At 36.4% G+C, this 23372-nt stretch overlaps 1 protein-coding gene across 12 annotated transcripts; it reads right to left on the bottom strand.

Moving 5' to 3' along the window:
* Positions 1-12210: 12210 nt before the first annotated feature.
* LOC147524911 (callose synthase 10-like) lies at positions 12211-15888 on the bottom strand. 12 transcript variants are annotated; one of them, XR_015197508.1, is made up of 6 exons: positions 15661-15888; positions 15342-15444; positions 14826-14878; positions 12884-12934; positions 12655-12731; positions 12211-12493 (listed from the first exon to the last, which is right to left on the bottom strand). XR_015197508.1 is itself a non-coding variant. In XM_086564125.1 (5 exons), exons 1-4 carry the CDS (start codon positions 15744-15746, stop codon positions 12907-12909), a joined length of 270 nt encoding a protein of 89 aa, XP_086420251.1. In that variant the 5' UTR covers positions 15747-15888; the 3' UTR covers positions 12211-12731; positions 12884-12906. The 12 variants fall into 12 exon arrangements, 5 of the variants coding, with proteins under 5 accessions (XP_086420251.1, XP_086420259.1, XP_086420235.1 ...); XR_015197512.1 differs by having other exon boundaries at positions 12211-12731; positions 15342-15461; XM_086564125.1 differs by having other exon boundaries at positions 12211-12731.
* Positions 15889-23372: the final 7484 nt, after the last annotated feature.

Below are 23372 nucleotides of genomic sequence, written 5' to 3'. Positions count from 1 at the left end.
GGTTCCAAAAGGGTAAGTGAAGGTGATCTTTTCTTGATCGGTTTCATCGATTAAACTTTGAAAATATCCTAAATATCCATCCAAGAAACAGTAATAAGCATGTCCTGCTAGGCGTTCAAGCATGTGATCAATAAAAGGTAGGGGAAAATGATCTTTTCTCGTGACAGCATTCAGCTTCCTGTAATCAATACAAATCCTCCACATGATAGGAACTCGTTCTGGAATGAACTCTCCATCTGCATTATGGACCATTATAATCCCAGATTTCTTTGGTACTATATAAATAGGACTAACCTATTCGCTGTCAGATATGGGATAAATGATTACGGCATCCAGTCATCAGAAGATCTCTTCTCGCACTACTTCTTTCATAGATGGATTTAGACAACGTTGTGGTTCTCTAGAAGTCATATAATTCTCTTCCAGATGAATTTTGTGTGCGCAAATCTTTGGATCAATTCCTTTTATGTCATCAAGAGACCAACCAATTGCAGAGCAGTGTTCTTGAATTACCCTAATCAGACATTCTTCTTCCTTTTTTTTTAACTTGGATGAGATGATGATGGGATGGGTTCCATCAGAATCAAGATATATATATTTTAAGTCAGGAGGGAGAGTTTTTAGGCCAAATGTAGGTGATTTGGGTACCAAGGTTTTCACAAGGTTTTGTTCTTCCACAGTGAACACTTGGGCTGGTAAGTTCTCTTCATGTTTAGGTAGATCATCATCTGAGTTGTATAAGGGAATGGATACCAAGTTGTTACTAGTGTCTTCCATATAATGATCTGTGTCAAAATCAGAGTCTCCAAAGGATAAGAATTGATGCACATCATTTTCTGGGAAAGTCTTGTCGCAATATTCTTGGATGACATTTTCTATCATACTCATTTCTCCTTCTAATTCCTCTTCCATTTCCTGCTTCATCATCTTAAAAACATTAACTTCCACTGAAAGATTTTTGAAAGACATGGTCATAGATTCATTGCGTCAATTGATAAGGGCATTGGTTGTTGCCAAAAAAGGGCGCCCTAGAATAATAGGTATGGAATCATGAGCTACTTCGGTGTCAAGGATGACAAAATCCACAGGATAGTAAAAATCTTTTACTTTGAGTAAAACAATTTCAACTATGCCTTTTGGGTATTTAATGGAGCAATCGGCTAATTGTAATGTCATAGTTATAGGTGTAAGCTCACGGAAACCAAGTTGTTTGAATAGGTAGTATGGAAGGAGGTTAACACTTGCTCTAAGATCGAGCAAAGCAGTAGTTGTGTACTTTTCTCCTATAGTGCAAGGAATGGTCGGATGACCAGGATCTTTATACTTGACGATTCCAATGGTTTCTGTAAGGGATGAAAATTATTCTGTGAGGGATGAAAATTATTCTGTAAGGAAGGCATCTTTTGGAATGTTAGTTCTTCTTTTGTTGGTGCACATATCCTTGAGAAATTTGGCATGTTTGGGTAAATGTTTGATGGCATCTAGAAATAGTAGATTTATGGTTAGATTCTTGTATGTCTCTCTGATTTCATCAAAATTTTCATCATCCTTGGGTGTCATCAAGCGTACTGAAAACGGTGCCTTTGGTTTATATTTCAAAACTAGGTAAGGTGTGTGAGATGATGGTTTAAGAACTGGAATTGCTATAGGGACAGTAGGAGGTATCTGTTTTTTAGATTCTTGTTCTGGTAATATTGGTATTGTAATGGGTATCTCTATAGGTGCAAGATCTTTAGGCAAGACTACTTTATTATCAATTATTTTGACAGAATGCAAGATTGTGACCGCTTTAATCTCTTGTGTTTTAGGAGTTCATTGTGATCATTAGTAGCTTGTTTTTGTCTTTGATGTAACATATGGATTGTTTGTTTTATGGTCGCAATGATATGTGTTTGTTATTGTATCAAAGATAGCATCAGCTCTGATGTTTTATCTAACAGGACACTAGTAGGTTGGGCAACTGGAACTAGGTTTCTTTGGTTATTGATTGGTGGATTTTGGTAGTTCTGGTTAAAATTGGATGGAACCATCGCTCTATTCTGATTGTTGTAGGTACCTTGTCCTTGTCTGAACTGATTGAATGTATTTTGTGGTTTTACATGATTTGTGAACCCCGGAGGTGGTTGGGGTTGTGGATTAGTATTCCATTGAAAATTTAGGTGTTGCCTCCATGGTGCATTCGGTACATTGAAAGCACAAACTTTTTCTGGTTGAAGTGATGCTATGTTGGTGAGCAAGGGACAATTGGTAGATATGTGATTTAAATCAAAGCAGAAACTGCATGGTGCTATATCTATGTTCATGACTGGTTGGGGAGTATTGATCAGTCCCCAAATGTGCATTTTATTACCTTTACAATGCTTCATATATGCCCTTCTTATGCTTAATGAACAATCAATTTATAGCTTTTGCTACTGTTTCCAGGATACAAGTCATTTAGGACACATATTCCTAATATATGCATTTTGGCACAAAAAGGATGGCTATTTACGCTGCTTGGGAAGATTTTAGCTTTGGAGCAAAGTTCCCGGAGAGACAAAGTCAAAAGTCAAAGTCAAAATACAAGTCAACTGCCAAAGTCAAATACTCACTCAAGGACTCAGGATTGAAAGCTACTGACCCAGGGACCTAAAGCCAAATTCAAGACTTCTATTGTATGGGCTTAGGTCAAAGGGCCATAAGATTTTTTCTAGAAGGAAGGGTATAACTGTAAAAGGTGTCCTATATAAACCAAAGTTGTAGAGAGAAACCATTACCCTATACCTAAATCTTTGGTCATTAGGAGTAGGTTAAATGTTTTTAATTTAAATTGTTATTTACTTATTTTCCATTTTCATGTTCTTCAAGCCTTAGTGTAAACCAAGTTTTCTTCATCAATTCAATACAAGTTTTCTTCATCATTTCAATACAAGTTCTTAATCATTTCAATACAAGTTTCAGATTGAGAGTAATTCCAAATAGCCATAACCAAGCTAGGAGAGAAGAGTTACAAAGTTTAGTATTTCATCCATCAAAAACCTTCCTCTAAACAAAGAATCTAAGATGAACAACAACACCCTTCCCACCACTATCAATAAATCTTCTTCAAATGGCACCACCGTTATAGATTCATATGTGAAGAGGAAGATGGAGAAGGGCAACAATCATTGAACTTCTCAATCTTCATTTCGATTTTTTAGTTTTTTTTCTAATTTTTGTTACTGATGTTTCATTTCTGTGTGTTTTCAGTATATTTCTGCACAAACGGAGCCCGATAGTAGCACAAGATGAACCATCGGAACTTGCTATAGAAAATTGAGCGCAAACGGAGAAAAAAGACCCGTACCGCGCCTGCCATAAGCGTGCCCGCTTGCGAAACGTGCTCGCGAACCGTTTCCCATCGGACGCACATGATATGCGACTGCGCCTCCTTCAACCCACGCCGCACCTAACGTTTGCTAGATGAAGATTCCGTTAACTAGGAATCTTCATATGTAAGTCCACTTTAATATTTCATAGTTTTTTTAATTTAACTGTTAGTAGATAAAAAGTAGATAGATTTACAAGTTTTTGAGTTTTTAAAAACCCAAAATTCAATTAAAAATGCAATTTAAAAATTAAAAGTTTTTATTAATTAAAATGAATTATTAACCCATCAGCAAAGTTAAATGTTATAATTAGTTTAGTAGCATGTTTAGGTCTTAGTTTTCATTAATTGTTGTTATACACATTTAGATTAAGATAATATCATATAAGTATGTCAAAACAAAACACAAAAAAATTAATTAGGTTAAATACAAAATAGTTTAAGCTTTGGAAGTTTAGTCTTTTGGTTTAAGTTTACTTACCAAGAGTTGGGGATTCAACTAATCAACTTGGACCGGTTGGATGTGCGAGGCGAATAGTGTAACATCATGCTCGCACATCTCAACCCAACTTGAGGGTTGAAGTTCCAATCTTTGATGAATACTTTCCAAACTTTTACGTATTTTGTTTAATTAAGTTATTAGTTAATTAGGTTAAACGTAGTTAATTTTCGTGTTTACCGCTTTCATAGTTTAAGCCCACAAAGGCAAATTTGTTTTAGGCCCACTAAGGCAATCAATTGTAATTTATTGGCTTTACCAACATTTCGACCCAACTTGTGGGTTTTAGTTAGATTAAATTTGTAACCGTAAGGAAAAGCTCGAATGGTAGGTTGACACGCAATACACCAAACACTTCGTCAACCCCACCACGTTACCTTCACCCTAAGGGTCGTGTATGCACACCTTGGGAGGGAATTTCTAAACCTCCTCATTACCAAAGTGTAAGAGGATACTTGTGTGTTACTAAACATGCTTAGATGATTGTGTGATTTACATTTTAGTCTTGTCTTTACATTTAACGCTAAGGCTAAACCCGAGCCAAAAGCATGAAACGTTTGTTACATAGACCAAATTAAAAAGATAAAATCAACCAAGCAGAGCTAATTTAGTCACGTCCATCAGGACAAACATCTAGCATGAACAAAGAGAGTAGTAAACTACCAGATTCCAGTGGACCAACTGTAGGAACCGTTATTTCAGAATGCAAATTTCTACAAACCGTGAAAACCACGCGCAACGGAATTAATGGTTCTCACGATTTTGGATAGGAAAACATACATGTAAATCCGGTTGAGATAACTCTCTGAGAATCCAATAGCTATATGAAATCCGAAATCATAGCTTTGTTGCATCTTCTGTTGTATTCCTTTCAATAGATTGGACGTTGTGTGGGCAACGATCTACCAACCCCTTTCTTTCTCACAAAGCTAGAACCGATTTGGATCTATCTTTTCTATCAAGATGAATAATGAATTTTGGCCAAGAAGAAAGGATTCTATTTATAGGCTACAACAGGGACCATAAGGAGAAATTAGGGTTGGGCCTCTTGACGGGCTTGGGCTTCCCATGTTCGCCCAGAACACACGGCCCAAGTCCGTCAACAAATGGCTTATTCCATTAAAGGCCATTGTTGCACTACCGCCCTAATCCCAAATTACGTGTCAACATTTATGGGCTCCATATTATATGCTCATTGATCTCCCCGTGTTTAAGATATCGAATGTCCGTTGATTATGTCAAGTTACTGACAACTACATTAATCAACTTCTTATGTCCTTGAGTAGTACCACTCAACCTTATTGTCATGTCGGAATAAATCCATTTGCAGGGTTTACATGACAATCTTTTTGAGCTCCTCAAGGGGACATCATCAACCCGACTTCCTGCGGGTCACGGATTCCTTCTATAATCAACAGCACACCTTACATACAATGTCATTACCCAATCCATCGAGTTTGTTGATTCACAAATGAATCTCACTCATTGATGATTTAAAGCAATGTACAATGCACGTAAGTGCCCGTTATTATATCCGGATTAAGAGGACAAACATCCATAATAACAGAGGCGTTTGTTCTCTTATATAGTCAGTATAAAGAGAAACAACCTCACTTGGTCCTGTTCAATATACACAAAGTGTACTAGTGTAATCCTATAGTCAAGATAGACTAATACCATATTATACTACAACCGTACCAATGGTTTGTCCAAATCCATCTAGGTTGTGAACAATTACTTATACTTTCTAAGGTACGATAATATGATCTTCTGTGTGTTCACACCATATCATCTACAACATAAAGTATTAGACACATGCATATAACTAATAACATATATAATATGCATAACATTTGCCCATATGATTCTCATTCAAAATATAAAGAATTAGAGTTAATACAAAAGTAATGATTTTAGTATATAACCCTATCACCAACCACCTTCCTCACTCCCCTCCCTCAGAAATACCGTAGGTGAGATTCTTGGTGGCATACCATCTGGTGAAGTAGTGATATTCTCCCTCGACGCGTGTAGTTCCAAAAACCCAGTTTCGCACCCACTGTTACATTCAAGCAGGGAATAGTATATAATCTATAGACATTGCATGCAAACTTTTCAAAAACTTCAAAGCTACAAATTAATTTCGCTATTTGAGCATCTAATACATTTGTATGAGCATGTAAGTAGTTTCTAAAATAGTCTCACAATTGTGCATGAGATTACGCTCAGGCTATACAAACCTTAACATGTTTAAAACTTACCCACGTAGGAGAGCACGTCGATCTCGACATTCTCCTATTTTTCATCTCCCACCCATTATGATGGCGGATGAAGTAGTTCAAACTGAAGAGCCTCTCTCTAGTTTCTACACAACATTACAAGATGGACCTCCATCTTGTATACGACTCACACAGTTCAATAGCAATTTCCACATTCCACCGAACGTGTTGAATCTCTTACCCGTCTTTCACGGTCTAGAACACGAGTTACCATACGAACACCTACGCCGGATACACGAGGTCTGCAGTACGTTCAATCATCTGGGTATTTCTGATGTTCAAGTTAAACTAAGAGTGTTTCCCTTCACTCTAGCTGGCAAGAGCCACACATGGCTTCTATCGCAGAAGCCCGATTCGTTCGATACATGAGAAAATGTAGTGTTCTCTTTTATGAAGAAGTACTTTCCATTGAAGAAAACAGGGGAAATAGTAAGCACGATACGGTTCTTCAGACAGAGTCTAAGTGAGACATTCTCCGAAGCATGGGATAGATTCTCTGACTTAATCCATTCATATCTTCACCATAAACTCGAAAAATCCACTTTTGTCCAATGTTTCTTCAAAGGCCTTCTCCAAGAACACAAAGTCACACTGGATATCATGAGTAATGGAAACTTTTTAGATAAAGGTGCTACAAAAGCTCTAAACTTTCTAGAATACCAAGTTGAAAAGAGTACTCATTGGGGCGACACAGACAATTCCAGAACATCCCAACCCAGTACTTCCAAAGCCAATTGTATATTTTAGGTAAAATCCAATCCAGATATGAAAACCCTAATCGAAACCCTTACAAAAAAGATAGATGCCCTTGCAACCAAACGAAAATACCATACTCCCCAACCAGTCATGAACATCGATATAGCACCATGCACTTTTTGTTTCGATCTAAATCACGTATCTACCCACTGTCCCTTGCTTAACAACATAGCATCACTTCAACCAGAAGAAGTTTATGCTTTCAATATTCCAAATGCACCATGGAGGCAACACCTAAATTTTCAATGGAATACTAATCCACAAAACCAACCACCTCCAGGGTTCACAAATCATGTCAAACCACAAAATACATTCAATCAGTTCACAGACAAAGACAAGGTACCTATAATAATCATAATAAAGCAATGGTTCCATCCAACTTTAACCAGAACTACCAAAATCCACCAATCAACAACCAAAGAGACTTAGTACCAGTTGCCCAACCTACTAATGTCCCACTAGACAAAACATCCGAGATGATGCTATCCTTGATGCACCAACAATCTCAAATCTTGGTGTCCATACAACAATCTCTAAGCCATCTAACTTAAGAGAAAGCCCAAAAAGGTGTGTTCCTAGGACAAGCAGTTCCTAATCCTTAACAAGCTAACTCAGCCTTGGAAGCTACAAGCACCTAAATTTTCTATTCCGTGATGTATTTCCAATCCTTTCATTCCCTTACATCTATTTCTTTTGAGTACATCATAAAAGGTAACCGGACCACTCCACTTGGAGTGTGTGGTTGTAAGTGCTGGAGCCTTGAGTCCACGTATATCTTGTGTATTCCTTGTTAGCACGTTTACTCGTAGTTTGACTAGTGTACCCCTATGGAGCAAGTATACAATTTTATTTTTCTTTATTTTACACTCTTTTTGTTAGAATTAGAATTTCCTTGTTGTTTTTATAAAATTTCTTGGTTTTTCTAGTTTTTATAATAGAGGATTCTCGATACAACACTAGTCATGTGTTTTTGTTTCAAAACGGACAATGGATTCTACACGGACCAACCCCTAAAAAATCACAATCTAGGGATGATTTGAGATCAGTTTTGCTTATTAAGGGTCGCCTATATCACCGCATTATTCACACGGGTCAGGACATTCCATGTCTTGCACAGTAAAACCACCCAACTTGTATAACTGAAGCTCTGTCCGTCTGGATTGGGTTCACTTGGACCGACATGAAAGTTGCATAAGACAATCTGTTATGGTATGTTTTTATCACAACTTTTGGAAGAATCATTTATCTCTGCATAGTTTTCAAAAACTTGAGGATATGAAAATTAAAATCTTATGTCCCAGAATAACCAAAATAATACTGGATTAACGTATGATTTTATCTTCTTGCAAAAAATCTCTATCTTGATAGAGATATCTTTTAAGAAAAAATAAAAAATAAAAAAAAAAAAAAAACTGGTGCTTGATATAAAACATGATATCTGGAAGAGAATTCACAGCACCATGCCTGGTGTAGGAAAAAGTTCCTACGCCCACAGACGGCGTGTAGTCAGGGAAAATTGGTGCTTGAGATGTCAAACACCAGACTGCCCTGGGCTTCAGCCGATAAGCAAAGGTTTCAATTTTTATAGTCTACATGTGCCTTACACCAAAGCATAGAGGTCAGCTTCATAGAGTCATCAAACCTTCTGGTTGGGATTGACTCAAGTCTTGGGGATCTTACTTAAAACGAAACATATTTTTTTACAATTTTTCAAAAATATAATCCAAAAAAATTAATTAGTCTTTAATTCCAAGTTTGTATATTCTTTCCACCATCCATTCCCTTTGTTCTCGTAACACCCTTTTTGATTCATTCTGCTATTCGTGTGCTTTGTTTTCAAGTTGGCATACTCTGTACTTTCTAGAGCTCATTCGTGTATACATCTTATGTCATCTTCATGCTTCAAGGCGTTCATCTATCATCTTGTGTGTCCTACACCCTTGGATCGATGCACGTGATATACCGTTGGATAGAATTTTTCACGCTGATCGTTTAGACAGTTTGTTTGTCCAAATTGGACCGGTAACGAAATGAGGATTTGCATATTATGCGTTACGAGACGGAACGGGACCTTTCCGGTATTTCCACATTTCATTTAGGCTTAGACCAAAAATTCAAAAACATAAAAACCCAACAACCAACGGTCGTACGTGGGTTAAAACCCAACCTCACGACCGCCCGACATACCATCTTCTCCACTCAAAACCCTAGCTCCCAAATAAAAAACCAAGTAGCGCCCGCGCCTACCAAGACCCGTGCCGCGCCTCAACCTACACCAAATCAAAAATAGTTTCAACTGCAACTCTCCCACCATCACCCCACCTCATAGCCACTTTCAATATACCCTCCTATGGCTGCTAATTGAAAGATTGTTCCCAAGATGGATTTTTCTAATCTCTTTGATTCGGGGATTTTTTAGGTTTTCTTCAGAGCACAAATCCTTAGAATAGGTTGGAGGCCACTCTTGCTAGAACCCACCACCCATTACTCCCCTTCTCTTATTCAAGCTTTTTATCGTGGCTTAGTTCGTGATAACGATGGCTTGGTCACCGTATCGTTTGGGGGTCGCTCTCATGTGTTCACTAGGTAGATAGTTGGAATGGTTTTGGGCATGGAAGCATGACATGAGGTATCCGAGAGTTAGCAATTTCAGGGAATAGTGTTCGATTTGATGCACGCTACCGTGTTAGAGGGCAAGTACGTTAATGGTTCCACCTGCGCCAGGCAGACTTCTCTGAGAAAGAAGCAATTGGCAGTTGCAACGTGGATTGTTCACAACCTTGTAGGGACGACGAAACCTTCAGATATCAGTAAGTCGATCCTTCACATTCTATGGATTTTACAGACCCGGAATAATGGGTTTTGTATTGCTTCTTTCTTGTGGGACCATCTTTCTCAGTGTAGACAGAGTACTGCTACCCTTTGTACCCTTGTAACTAGGCTCATGCTTAGTTGGGGAGCAGCAGTTCTGATTGACTTTGTGGCAGTCAAGTCTGCCACATTCACTCCGGTCAACCTTCATTGCATTCAGCACGATTGGTCCCCAGAGGCTGTACATGAGATTGAGCATGGTCTCGATGATGACGACGCTCCACTTCCACCACTAGTAGACTACTTTGCTCCAGGAGCTCTGTCTCAGTTCACGCATCCCTTAAATGCTTTGCAATTTATGCATGAGGGTCAGCGTTTACTACATCAGCAGTTGACTACTATTTAGCAAGAGCAGCACACCTTTTAGGACAACACTCTCCAGATGCTTCAAGACCTGCAAGATGAGTTAGTTCCATAGCCTTCTGCTAAAGCCTGATGAGAGAGGAGAGACAGGAGTAGCTCGAGTTCACCTCGATGTCGTTAGTTATCCAGCATGGAACTTGACTAGGCAACTCCTTAGTGTCCGCATAGTTATATATTTTTTATTGTCGTTGTAGTATCTATTTTTATTTTCTGCACTTCTAGTTTTCTTAAGTATCATTTGTTATGTTTATCTGTGTTTTGTGGAATGTACGATGATTTGTGGTATATGATCAGAATGACATACAAATACATCATGCCCAAAATTTTCTTATTTTCTACACTATGCATGTTTTACAAATAAAGTTCAAAAAAACCAAAAATTTCATGTTAGAATAATTATGTTTTTTACCTTTTAGATAAACCATGTAGTTCTCGTTCTATTTATATCAACCCACGCACCAAAATTGTTTGGGGGTGGTATATTTCATAACGAAGAACAGAGTACAGGTTCCTGCCGTTTTTGCACATGTTCCTATGGTAATCTCCTTCCTTTTCATCATACTTTGAGGACAAAGAATATTTATGTTTGGGGGTGGTATAGTACCTTTTGCAAAAACTAGGCATTTATTATATAACATTTCTTATATTACATAGATTTTTTTTCTTTCTTAAAATCTTTCGAAAAGACCAAACATATTTTTATGTTTAGTACCAAAAGTCTTGTTTTCCTTTTTCTATGATGAATAAAAGGTTTAGAAGTCTCATTATAGCAATAGAGTAAATATTCATTATTCAAACTCAAATTAATATATATATATATATTCAATAGTTTCTGTACCTTTTCATGAATGGCATGCATCATCATTTGATTGTATATAACAGTGAGTTTTCAAGACTAAGGTTTGAACAGTTAAGTTCCATATCCTGTGAGAATCTAGCCGAAAGCCTCATCTGACTGATTATTGAGTGATGACATAAGGATGTCCAGATAGAAAGATAACTCGTCCACTTTCTTGATCACCACGTCATATCCTAACAGAGAATTTAGGCCCTTTTTGGATCCATATAGCCAAATAAACGTTCAAAACCCAAAAAGATAGTTTTTCTCTAGTTACCCCCCTTGAGCCTTCACCAAATTCTAAAACCCTTTTTATTTCTTCACCATCAATTCCTGAACCGTTACCACACAATAAAAAGCTTACCCAGCTGACGAGTTGAGAATTAGATGAAATGTAAAAAGAGAGATGAGAATGTCTTGTACAAAAACAGAATAGTTAGAAGCTTCAAAAAAAGAAAAGATTCAAAGATCGAAATCTCCCAAAAAGTTCAAAATCAAAAGGAGTCGATTTCAAAAGAAACAAAAGCAAAGTTAGAACTCCCACAATTCAAAACTATATGGAGTCACAAAGCCAAAGGGCTAAAAGAATGAATCACAAATTCGAAAGCAAAGAACAAAACGAGGTTCATCTCTAGTTACAAATATCTTGAAAACCCAATTTCTCAACTTATCAAAGTTTGTTTTCCCTTTCCTTTATTTTCTAAACTACTATTTTAGCCCTGTAATTCCTAATAAAAGACCTCTAACTCAACTAGGAACACTACTAAAAATATGATTTTTTGTCGTGGTCAGTTGTGGTGGCAAAAAACCCAAAATTCGTGGCAACATGTGTTTTGCCACGAAAAAACTTTTAACCTCACTTGAGGAAAAAAAGTGTGTGGAAGAAGTTTGTTGCCACGACTGCAAGAGAATGAATATTTAGCCGCGTCCATGTTGTGGCAAGACATTATTTTTTATTTGAATTAGTTTAATTGTCAAAATAAATTAATTTCTTTTTGTCACAGGCACGGCCGCTGCGAAAAGTATTTATTGCCACAAGTCGTGGCAATAAATGTTTCTCCCGCCATTATTTTTGGTTCTTTTTTGCAGCAAATGCCCACGACAAGACATTACTTTTGGTTATTTTTTGCAGCAAATTGCCGCTGCAAGACATTACTTTTGGGTTTTTTTTAACATCAAATGGCTGCGGCAAAAAGTGTTGTTATATATATAATAATAATAATAATTTGTGTACTAAAACCACATAGAGCTATGAATGAGAATCTAAACTGAAATTTCATTTCACATGGAAGCTACATAAACCAATTCCAATCACTACTAAAAATAAGAGAAACAACAATCCATCTTTGGAGTATTTCAGTATCACACAAACAAAAGTATCAAAATAACTACACAAAAAATCCTTGTGATGGAAGTTCAAAATCCAGCATTATGCATGCGCAGTAGTACCATATTCCTCTTATCAACGCCAAAATCGCAAAAACCACGAAGTTCGGAATCGATCATGCATGTACAAGTAGCCATCGATGTGCATTTATTTTCTGTGTAAACAAATAACAAGAAAAGTTTAGAAATAACAAGAAAGGCATAAACCGAAGACAATAATTAAAGGTTTATCACTCTAATAGCCAAGAAGCTAGCAAATAGATCCGGTATTGAAAGATTAGTGAAGTAAACAAGAAGGCAAAGAGCTGCCATCAACCCCAAAGATGTGACTCCCTGTATGAATCGCAACACAAGCTGGAAATTAGTAGACTCTTTGGGGCTGAAGGTGAAGATCTGCAGTGAAAGAAATGTATACACATGAAAAACAAGTTCTACTATAGAAAACTAGTTATCATGAGTAAGAAAATTTTGAAAAGTCTAAAATTTATATTTGATTTCCACAAGTATGAAAAAAATAACAAATCAGAGATGCCACGATAACTAACCTTGAAAATCATAACTATGGCTGCTAGCGCAACCCATGAGAAACCATAAATCTGGAGGAAATCATCAAGTAATCAGCTCAAAAATTGTGTACAAAAATAATAATTGGTTAATCAGTTCAAGATAAAAAAAATCCAAAATATACAGTGATGAAGGACCTGAAACTATACCCCATGGATATAGAATCTGCCACGCCAATCAACAAAATCTTACAAAATTTTAGAATCTACAAAAGTATTAAGACTCTAGAATATAATGAAGTGTGTGGAAATGGGTTCATAAGATCAAGTAATTTCAGATGATTAACAGAATAGCTTATGGCTTGCAAATAAAAAAATCACTGAATATGGCATATATGCAAGGTTTGCATTGTTAATCTGTTAGAAGCAGCTGGTCCAAAATATGCAATGCAAGTTCTAACAGAAATGTAATTAGGTTGAACAGATGAATCTCTCTCTCAAAATAACTCACCGCCTACAGTGTGCCCCCATATAAACAAGTAACTAGCAAAGGCTTTGCTGAATAGGAACTCCTTGACACACTCATCCCATTGTTCGACAAATGCATTTTTCTTTAAATATGCACTGATTTGGCTCCTTCTAAACAGCCCACAAAATTGCAATAGTATTGACATCCTCATTAGATTCCAGTAGTGTCCACTAATTATATAAGGAAACAAGAAAGGTGCTTATTCCTAAATCACCATTGACAGTCGAACCAATATATGCTTCACGCTTTTATCCACCTCCTTGCAATTTTAAAGTCTATTCCCTCAGGAAAACCCCCAAAAGGAAGTGATGTTGAATAGAACATATTTCTTCCAGATGTCCTTGTAGGGAAAATGCACGACTCTATCTCCTAACAAAATAGTGCTCGATAGTAACAAATGAACTTAAACCACGTAAGTTATTTTCAACATTCCACTAACTTGTACCCATTTCCCCCAAAAGAAAAGTCAGCTTGGTGTAGGCTTTCATAAAAACTATCACTTCTACAATGTATATCCGATAGAACATATACCCTGATGAAGGATCCAACATGGGAGCCTTCTTGTTGTTTGCCATATCATGAATGTTTAGATTCTCCTTCATTGTTGGAGTAACTCCTTACCTTCAATGCTTGCCTTCATAAACAATTGGACGAGCAATTAAAGCACACTACTCTACAAGGAAAACTTGGATGTTTAGTATACCACTTGCTCTTCTTTCTGTGCGACAAATGTCCTTTACTTATCTCTATAACCTCTTAGAAAGTAACAACTTAACAGTTTGTTTAATATTATTCTCCCACCTTTGGAAAAGCTTTAACATTTCTAAGCCACAAATCATAATACGACTTTGGTAAGCACCATGCCATATAGCATTGCTCCTGTAAAGGCTCTCAACCACCAAAAAAAAAGATGGGGTATGTTTCGATACCACATTTCAAACTACCAGCTATTTGGTAATGGTTAGGCACATAACCAATTCCAAAAAATACAACTACGAATTGACAAAATCAACTCTCAGTCCTGAGACCTTTCCAAACCACAAGGCATTCAAAATTGATGCACTAAGAGTTATATGCAAATTGCAGGGGATAAATTAAAGTGGAACCGCCCCCACCGCCCCCAGGCTTAATAAAATCAACTATTAAAAGTACTTGACTATTATCATCTTTGACAATGAGTATATGATTACAATTTACACAAATGCAATACACTGATGATGTGATTTTAAACTTTTCAGGAAATATAAAACACTTAAAACTACAGATCAACTACACTCACAGCATGAGAATAACAAAGGATATTTATTTATTTTTTAAATAAGTTGATTTCAGGAAAGTGCTTCTGAAAGCATTATAGTCACAAAGAAAGGGGAAGGACAAAATGCATACTGCAAGTAATGTATCCTTCCCGGTTAGATGGAGTTATAAATAATGCCATACTAAAATATGAAAAACCTTATGGTTAATAGTGTTTCCAAGACACGACCTCTCAAAGTTTGTATATGCATCTGCAAACGAAAGAAATCTTGTCAAATATATCATCGGAAATGGCCATAAGTTCGACAATAAAAAAAATGATAGTTATATACATTCAGAGTAAACTAGAAGCATTAGTAAGTACAACAAGAAAACAAAGAGTACGGATGTTAACACAAAAAATCATCACGGTCAAAGACTGGATGAGTTAGATGGAATTTTCTCTTGCGTTTAGAGACTAACTGAATGGTGAGAAAACTAAGCTCTTTTACAGGACAAAAACAACGTGACTAGTGAATATGAACTATGAAGAGTCAACTAAATACAAAATTATTTACTAATTGTCAAGGAGAACGAGCTAATTGTGTGAGAGATAATGTAGAAATAAATGGATTATTAGCATGTAGGAACAAAGAGGTGACATAGCTTCCTGAAACAATTAAATAATATAGTATGACAATGATTATATCCATAGAAAAGGGAATAGTGGCTCACCTGTTCTTCATCCCACCAGGATTCCCAGCTACGTTCTCCCTTCACCCCAACTCCACCTTTATAAAGAAGCCAACTTGTCCAATTATCGAAGTCCTCCACAGTCCTAAAAAAAATTATCCCCTAGACATTCATATAGAAACATGTGCATAAAAGATATTTAGTAGAATGCAGGGAAGATAGTCAAACTTAGAACGCAGGATATTTAGTCAAATTATTCAAATGCAGGGAAGACAGTCAAACTTAGAATCAATATCATATCAATAACACAGTCACGCAAAATGGAGATAACAGTATTGATTTATTATGTCATGATACTCACTTCTGCCACTCAAATCCTAAGGGATTAAAAATATAAGGGGCAAAGAGCCATGATATGACGAGGAACCAACTACTGATGGTTAGCATGATAAAAGATGTTGCACCCCTTCCGTATATCCATAAGCTATGTAAACTATAAGAAGCAGTGCCACCTCAAGCCTGCAAAAATTGATATCTTAAATAAGAAGCAAACTCACAAGGATCTTTTATGCCAAGAAATGCAAATAGAAAGAACAAAGAACACTTATTCCTTGACAAAATAACTCTATGAGTAAAGCCTGTAATTTTCAGCAAACCTGATATGACGGACAACGAAACCTGTACCAGTTGCTTTGTACTGTACATAAAGTAGAAGTTTTAGTTATTAAAATTAGATATCCTACACATTTGCAATAGCATTAGATTAAGGCATCCTACACATGGGCAGTAAATCTCACCACAAAGTTCCTTAATTCGATTATTCCAAGAAACTTGATAAATTTCTCACAACCAAGTATATACTTACAACTGCATCTTCCTAGAGTCAGATCCATCCAACTTTTATCCATTTAAAAAATGAACTACAACTACATAAAAAAAATTAAAAAAAAATAAATAAATAAAAAAAAATCTTGTTCAGCAAGAATATCATATCCTACATCAAGTTCAAAAATTAAAATATTAACTAACATATCCTAACATAACATAGGAGAACCAATAAAAAAAAGGACTAAGTGAGAAGGCCATATTAACTGTCCAAATGTGGGATTTACCACCAAATACTGGTCTCACATGGAAGAAAGCAATAGCCATGAAAACATAACTAGAACTCAAAACAAGGAAAGCTAAAGCTTTAAACTTGAAAAGTATAACTTTTTATCCAAAAATAACGTAAATTAGATTAGAACCTCATATATATATATATATACAATATTCTAACACTAGAAAAGTCGAATCAATTGATCAAATATCGTAAGATTTAAATAAAATAATGAACGACTTCAAATCACAAAAAAATATATGATTTCTTAAACAAATCTCTAACATAAAACGTCTGGGAAGAAGATAATGGATTACCTGAAGGTAAAGCAAGCAGTGGAGAAGGAGGCAAAAGCAGTGAAGAAGAAGGCGGCAACCGGTGAAGAAGAAGGCAGCAACTAGTGCAACAGCCGGTGAAAAATATTTGGGGTGAAGAAGAAGGCAGCAACTGGTACGGTAGCCGATGAAAAATATTTGGGTTTTCTGTTTCTTCTTTTTCTTTTTGTTATTTGAGATTCAATTTTCACCAAAATAAACGAGGGAAACAGCAAGCGGGAACGCTAACATCTATTTTCTATCTTTTTATTCTTTAATGAAAATAATTATTTAATGTTTTAAACAACCTTTTTGCAACCATCGACGCCCAAACACTTACTTAAAGCCACGCGCAAAACTTGTTCACTACGAAAGGTGTGACTTAAAGCCACGACGACATTGAAACGGTTGCAAAAAATGCACCTTTTGCTATAAAAGGATAAACACGAGGCAAAAAGGTACTTCTTGCCACATATTTGGTTTGTCGTGGCAACAAGTAAGATATAGCCACCAAACTCCTGGCCGCGGCGAAATGTCCGAGGCTAAACGTTACTTTTTTGGTAGTGCAATAGGATTGTGTGATAGTAAGTGGATATTGTGATGAATCGACCCCGAGTTCCTTGAACGTCATTCGTGTATGTGAGGATTATAAGTGCCCTCTGCACTTGAGAAAACGAAACTTGAGTAAATCTATCAGAGAGTTGTGATTGCAACACACCCCTGTGAGAACCCAACTTAAGAACGCTCTTCAAAAGTTTCAGAAACGACTCTGCTTTTGCATTTCAATGCTCATGTCTTGCACATTTATCTTTATATGATTAAACTACTATATACATATTATTCTAAGTTCAAAGGAGTTTTTCTTTATTCCCCCGCTAATGAGATGTATAAACCTCTGAGAATAAATAAAGAAACGAGACCCTTTGTACTAAATAGAGAAAGTTTGTGAGTACCTTCTCTGAAAAACTCTCATGAGGCTTAAGTGATAAACGTAAAAATAAATAGTTTTACTCACAAATAAGATACGATTAACTATAAACACAAGTAAAACTAAAAATAAACTTGTACTATATTTATCAAAGATTTATTCTACTCTCGAATCTATCGAAATAGAGTGGAGTAAAAGATTCGTTCCACTCCTAGTTCTTTAGCATTCAATGTTTTCTAATATTATCAGTCCTAGCCAAAGTTAGTGAGAGTAATGGTGGGAATTTTATACTACGATGTAAATTGAACTAACAAGATACGAATAACAAAATGACAGAAATACTAAGGTTTGAATCTAGATAACGAATTAGGGGGAATTGAATCCACCTTGAATCCAACTTAATAAACTAGCATAGATTGTTGTAATCAAATTCTTACATTCTTATGATAAGAATTGGTTGTTCTAATCCCTAATCATTCATGACAATCTCTACCAACTAATGACTAGCATGTGAGGAAGTTCTACCCATTCTCATGGCGAATCAACTACCTTCTAGAGTGGAATAGACTCTTACAATGATTCTACACAACACAATCAAGTTTTCATCAAGGCTTCATCAAACCCCTCTAATGGAGGTTTAGTCTTGATTCATAAAACTATCATTTCTCATGGAATTCAAACAAGACATCATATAAAAGTTCTAACTTTACTAAATTGACTAATCAATAATTCAAATCTAAATTAACAACTAAGAAATGATTAACAACTAAATATGAATTTGACAATTCTAACACTAATAAGAATTTAATTAATAAACTAAATTGAGATGAAAATGAATACTTTATTATGAACTAATATTTGATTCTAAATAATAATCTACTTGTTCTAACACTAATTAATTGAAAGGTAAAACTACATCTAAAACAATAATTGAAAACTAATTAATGGAATAAAAACTCAAAACTAGATCTAGATCTAAAAACTATTCTCCAATGGCTACTTTCTACCTAACCTAATTATTACTTCAGCGTTAAGTCTTGTGTATGGAAATAGAGGAGACCAGATTCACATTTTCGTGCATGGTCTAAGGAGCCATGTTTTGGGCCGGAAAATCGAGCCCAAAACCCAATTTCTTCAGTCCACAGAGCCCTTTTCAAATAGCTTTGACTTAAATAGACTTTTCGTCCATTTTTGATCCTCTAATTGGGTTAAGGCTTAGACTATTGGAAAGCTCTTTCCGAGCCAGTAATTTTGACATAAGGTAGGCCCAATTCCGAGGCTTGAGTCCAAAGATACAATCTTCGAAAATTTTGCTGATTTTTGTGTGTTGTTTCTGCTCGCGTTGACTTTGACTTTTCAGCTTTTGACAAGGCTTTACAAAGGCTTTTTCTCCTTGAATCTTGGCCTTTAATCACAAAACTTCTTAGCAATCAACCCTTGCTCCTTTATCTCGCCAAAGTGGCATATTTCTGTACATAATTGACTTTAATGCCTAAAATACATAAAAGCACGTAATCAGCATTAACTCTTATTTATTACTCGCATAATTGGTCTAAAAGTATTATTGTTAAGTGGTTAAAACTACAGTTTTGGGCTCTTATCAAACCACCCCCAAACAGCATTTTTCTTGTCCTCAAGCAAATATGAGAAATTAGAATAATTGACCAAAAATGAAGTTCTAACTAATCTCGTTTTGCCGAGTGCGATTGCATTGATTATATGCAACAAGGCCTTAAACCACTAGGAATTCCCTATTGGACGAGTTATAGTCTCGTGAGAGTTTTCCAGTGAAAGTACTCACAAACTTCATCTATATTACAATAACTAAGAAATAAAACTATTGTTTCCTTATTTATGCTCTTAATTATCTATACATATCACTAGCAATGAATAAAGAATAATCAAGTCGAAACCTAAGCTAATATATGCATAATAATCAATCATCTATGAATAAACATGTCTACAATAAGTAATACAATGAAATGTACTAGCAGGTCCGTTTCTGAAAACTCGGAATAGCATCCTTAAGTAGGTCCTCACATAAATGTCAAGACAAAAACCACTTTGATTTTTCCGCTCAAGTTTTGCTACTCCAGTGTGCAGTGGGCACACTTTACCTTACAATCTCAATGACACACAAGGAAGTCGGAGTCGATCAAACACATCTGCCACTTACTATCACACTAACCTATTCCTAATTGAGCTAGAGGTCTTTATTAGGTGTTGCGGGGATTAGGAGATGGTTTAAGAAGGAAGGAAATGGATATTCAAAAAGGACAAGTCTGAGATAATAGAGTCTTCATATTATATAACTAGAGAAAACCTTGTTTTTTACTTTTGCTTCTACACTTTGTTTCCATCCTTAGCCATATTTTTATGTTTCTTTGGCTCTTAACTCCTTTGATTCTATTTTTGGAGTTCTAACTATTTATTTTATTTTATTTTTCTTTGGATGGAAACTTCTTTTCTTTTTTGAAGCGACTAACAAATTCTTGATTTCAAAGGTCTTTCTCTTTTCTATTCTTCATCCCTATTCTCAGACTCATTCTATAATAGGTAGGTTGATTTTTTTTTTTTTTTTTTTTTTTTTTAATTTTTTAATTTTGTTTTGTTTTTGTAACAAGGTAAAGGATTTGCGGTTTATGAAAGGCTAAAGAAAGGCTCAGAGGGGCGACTAGCTGAAAATAATTCATAGGTTTGAATTTCTGGCTATATCGATCTAAAGAGGGCCTAAATTCTCACTTAGGATATGGTATAGTGATCAAGCAAGTCGACGTGTGATTTCTCTATCCGGATTTTACTTCTCACTTGTGTTATTTCTCTAATATTTCACTCATATAAGGCTTTAGGCTATATTCTCACAGGATTTGTAGAATAAGTACTCTAGCCTAGATTTCAGAAACTTACTGCCAACAATCATAGATACTCATGTAACATATTTATAGATAGATGCAATGATTATTACGTACATATTAACCTAAGTTTCTAAAAACTATTCTAATGCAAACGCTACATGAGATTTCTAGATTATCAAGGGCCTAGAGAAGAAAACAATACCAATATTCCTAAGTGTACAGCATAAACTTTTATTTATACATTTTTTAAAATTTTTGAATTTTTAACTTGAAAACAAGTGCATATTATACATCTATATATCCTAACAAATGCCTTAATTACACGTGTTTCTATCCCCCCAAACAAGAAGCATGCTTTGTCTTCAAAGTATTTAAATAAAAAAGGTAGAGAAATACCATTGAAACACGTGAAATTCTGGAACATCTGCAAAACAAGGTTAAAACATACTAATATAGAAAAAGAAAACTGACGCAATTCTATAGGCGTTCCACCCGTTCTGGGGTTAATAAGAATTAAATTGCTTGGGACATAAGCAGACACTAATTGAAATAAAAACTAACCTTAACTCACGTTTAAGCCTCATCCTCCTCATCTTCCTCTCCAAAGAGATGAGGTTCCTTCGCATCCTGCTAAGCCATGATAATTTGCCAAGCCCGTCGCCATGTGTCATCAGCTTGTGCTAACCTATCGAGTGTTACTATGTCTGATGGGGTGTAAGGAGCAACCAAATAAGGTTGCACCTGCCATCCCGGCCAAGTCATTACTCAAAATGAGCGAACCACCCAATTGGTGGGTCTCATGACTTCAACCCTTTTCCAATTCGTGAATTGGGTACCGAATTCAGGTAGACAACTGAGCATGATGTGGCAAACCAAAACAAGCATAAGAAGATACTTATGCCTCAGGCTTTGGGCTCTCTTAAGACTAGCCACTAATACACGGGGAATGTCATATCAGCGACGTTCCTCAGCTAAAGCAAGGAAAACGTCACCAGCGGTACTATTTGCAGAAGTAAACTGCCAATCCCCTAAAATATTCATCAGGATAAATAACATGGTAGTGCCTACATTTAGGGATAGGCTACCAAGGGCTATGTTATAATTTCCTTGGTCTATTATACGAAACACCCCTCCCCCATAATACTCATGGAAATATGTATAGTCATAGAGATATGCATTATCGGTCATATATCCCCACGTGTGAATAGGATCAAGTATTGGTATTCCCGAAACTAACGCTACCGTACCACATACTTATTGAATTCTAGTGGCGTGTCATCAATCATAACAGAGAATTTTTGTTCTCCATCCTGGTTACAATAGAACCTAACATTATTGTAAAAATATTCAGTAAGCTTAGGTGAATATAAGTCGTCTTCACTTACCAGTAGATGCCTCAATCCTAACTGCAAGATCCTGTCGCGAAACCAATGTCCATAAGTCTCGCTTCCCAACAAGTGTTCGAAAGACTACTCCGGTATGGCTATAGGTGATGTCATCACAAAACTACTCTCTAGAACAGCTGGAACGATCCTGGAACAAGCCACAAAAAATTGGAATTTTTTGTGTCTACGGAGGTCAGGGCGCGGGGTGCGCTCACTTTATGCCTGGGTAGGGTGCAGGGTGCACTCAGGCTATGATTGAGCTCCAGGCACTTAGGCGCAAGACGCGCTCACTTTTAGCTTGGGATGGGCGCGGGTCGCGCTCAGGATGAAACTGGAATTCCAGTGTTTTGGGTGCAGGTCGCGCTCAGGTTTGGGCTTGGTAGGGCGCGGGTCACGCTCTGAAGAAAATTTTGACTGACAGTGCCTAGGGCGCAGGTGGCGCTCCACTGGGGTGCAGACGTGCTCCGAGTTGCTGAGTTGCTAAAATGAAGAAGAAAAAAGGGAAACGTGGGAGTGAAAGGTGAGAGATGAAAGTGAGATGTAGTGTGGGTTGTGAGTGTAGAATGAAGGAAGTTTATATAGGTTTTAAGTTTCCAAAACGAATCGGGAAGTTGCGAAAAAGCTTCAAGGCAATTTCTGGAAACAAAAAATTTCCAAAACCGAAAACGGAAACAACCCATATTCTTGATTCTAAAACAAACCTAATATCTTTTAGATTGAATTTAGAATAGTAACTTCTAAGCTCTTTTATATTTCATCCTACCACAATATCTAATCATAGGTATGCCCATATCGGCAATATTCTCAACCATCACTCCAAAACAACTTCTAAAATGGAGGATCATATAACAAATCATGCTATAGTAAACAATACCACCCCCAAACAATTCGGAAAAGTGGGATTAACAATAAAAATAATGCACAATTTGAAAAGAACCATATTATATTAAAATTGAAATTCAAACAACATTTAACAACCATATTCAAATTTAACTATGGGATTCAAAATTAACATCCAAACTAAATAAAAAGAAATACAAAATGACATCAACTCAAAATATTCCTAACAACGCGCTGCGGGTAGTGGATGGCACATGAGAAGGAGATGACTCCTGAGCTCCCGATGGGCCAGAGCCATCCGTCCTTCGGTGACGACGCTTGTGCCTCACAGATGCCTCCTCCTCAGAAGAACCCCCCTGGGGTGGGAAGCGTTAAAGCATATCTTCTCGAAACTTGCGCTGTGCATCCATCTCTGTCTTCATTTATTCCCATTGCTCATCCTCGTGCTGGGCTCGAGTCTCGAAGTTATGATGCATGGTAGCCTGCCGAGTCTGGAGATCTTCATAAATATTATTGAAGGAACACATGCCACGATGAAGCACCGACATATGTTCTGCATCTGACCTACACCTCTCCCCGGCAGTGACGCCATTTGATAAACGTAAAAATAAATAGTTTTACTCACAAATAATATATGATTAACTCTAAACGC

This window comes from Coptis chinensis, chromosome 1 (genome assembly GCF_015680905.1).
Source record: "Coptis chinensis isolate HL-2020 chromosome 1, ASM1568090v1, whole genome shotgun sequence".
NCBI lineage: Eukaryota > Viridiplantae > Streptophyta > Magnoliopsida > Ranunculales > Ranunculaceae > Coptis > Coptis chinensis.
This window is presented reverse-complemented; position numbering and strand designations above follow the sequence as displayed.

Excerpts from the sequence above, each read along its gene's own strand:
- LOC147524911 (XM_086564099.1), bottom strand. The coding sequence starts at position 15,746 with ATGCTAACCATCAGTAGTTGGTTCCTCGTCATATCATGGCTCTTTGCC. Across the intron at positions 15,445-15,660 it reads TTAGGATTTGAGTGGCAGAA|GACTGTGGAGGACTTCGATA; the intron begins GTGAGTATCATG and ends AATTTTTTTTAG. Across the intron at positions 12,935-15,341 it reads CCTGGTGGGATGAAGAACAG|ATTTATGGTTTCTCATGGGT; the intron begins GTGAGCCACTAT and ends GATTTCCTCCAG.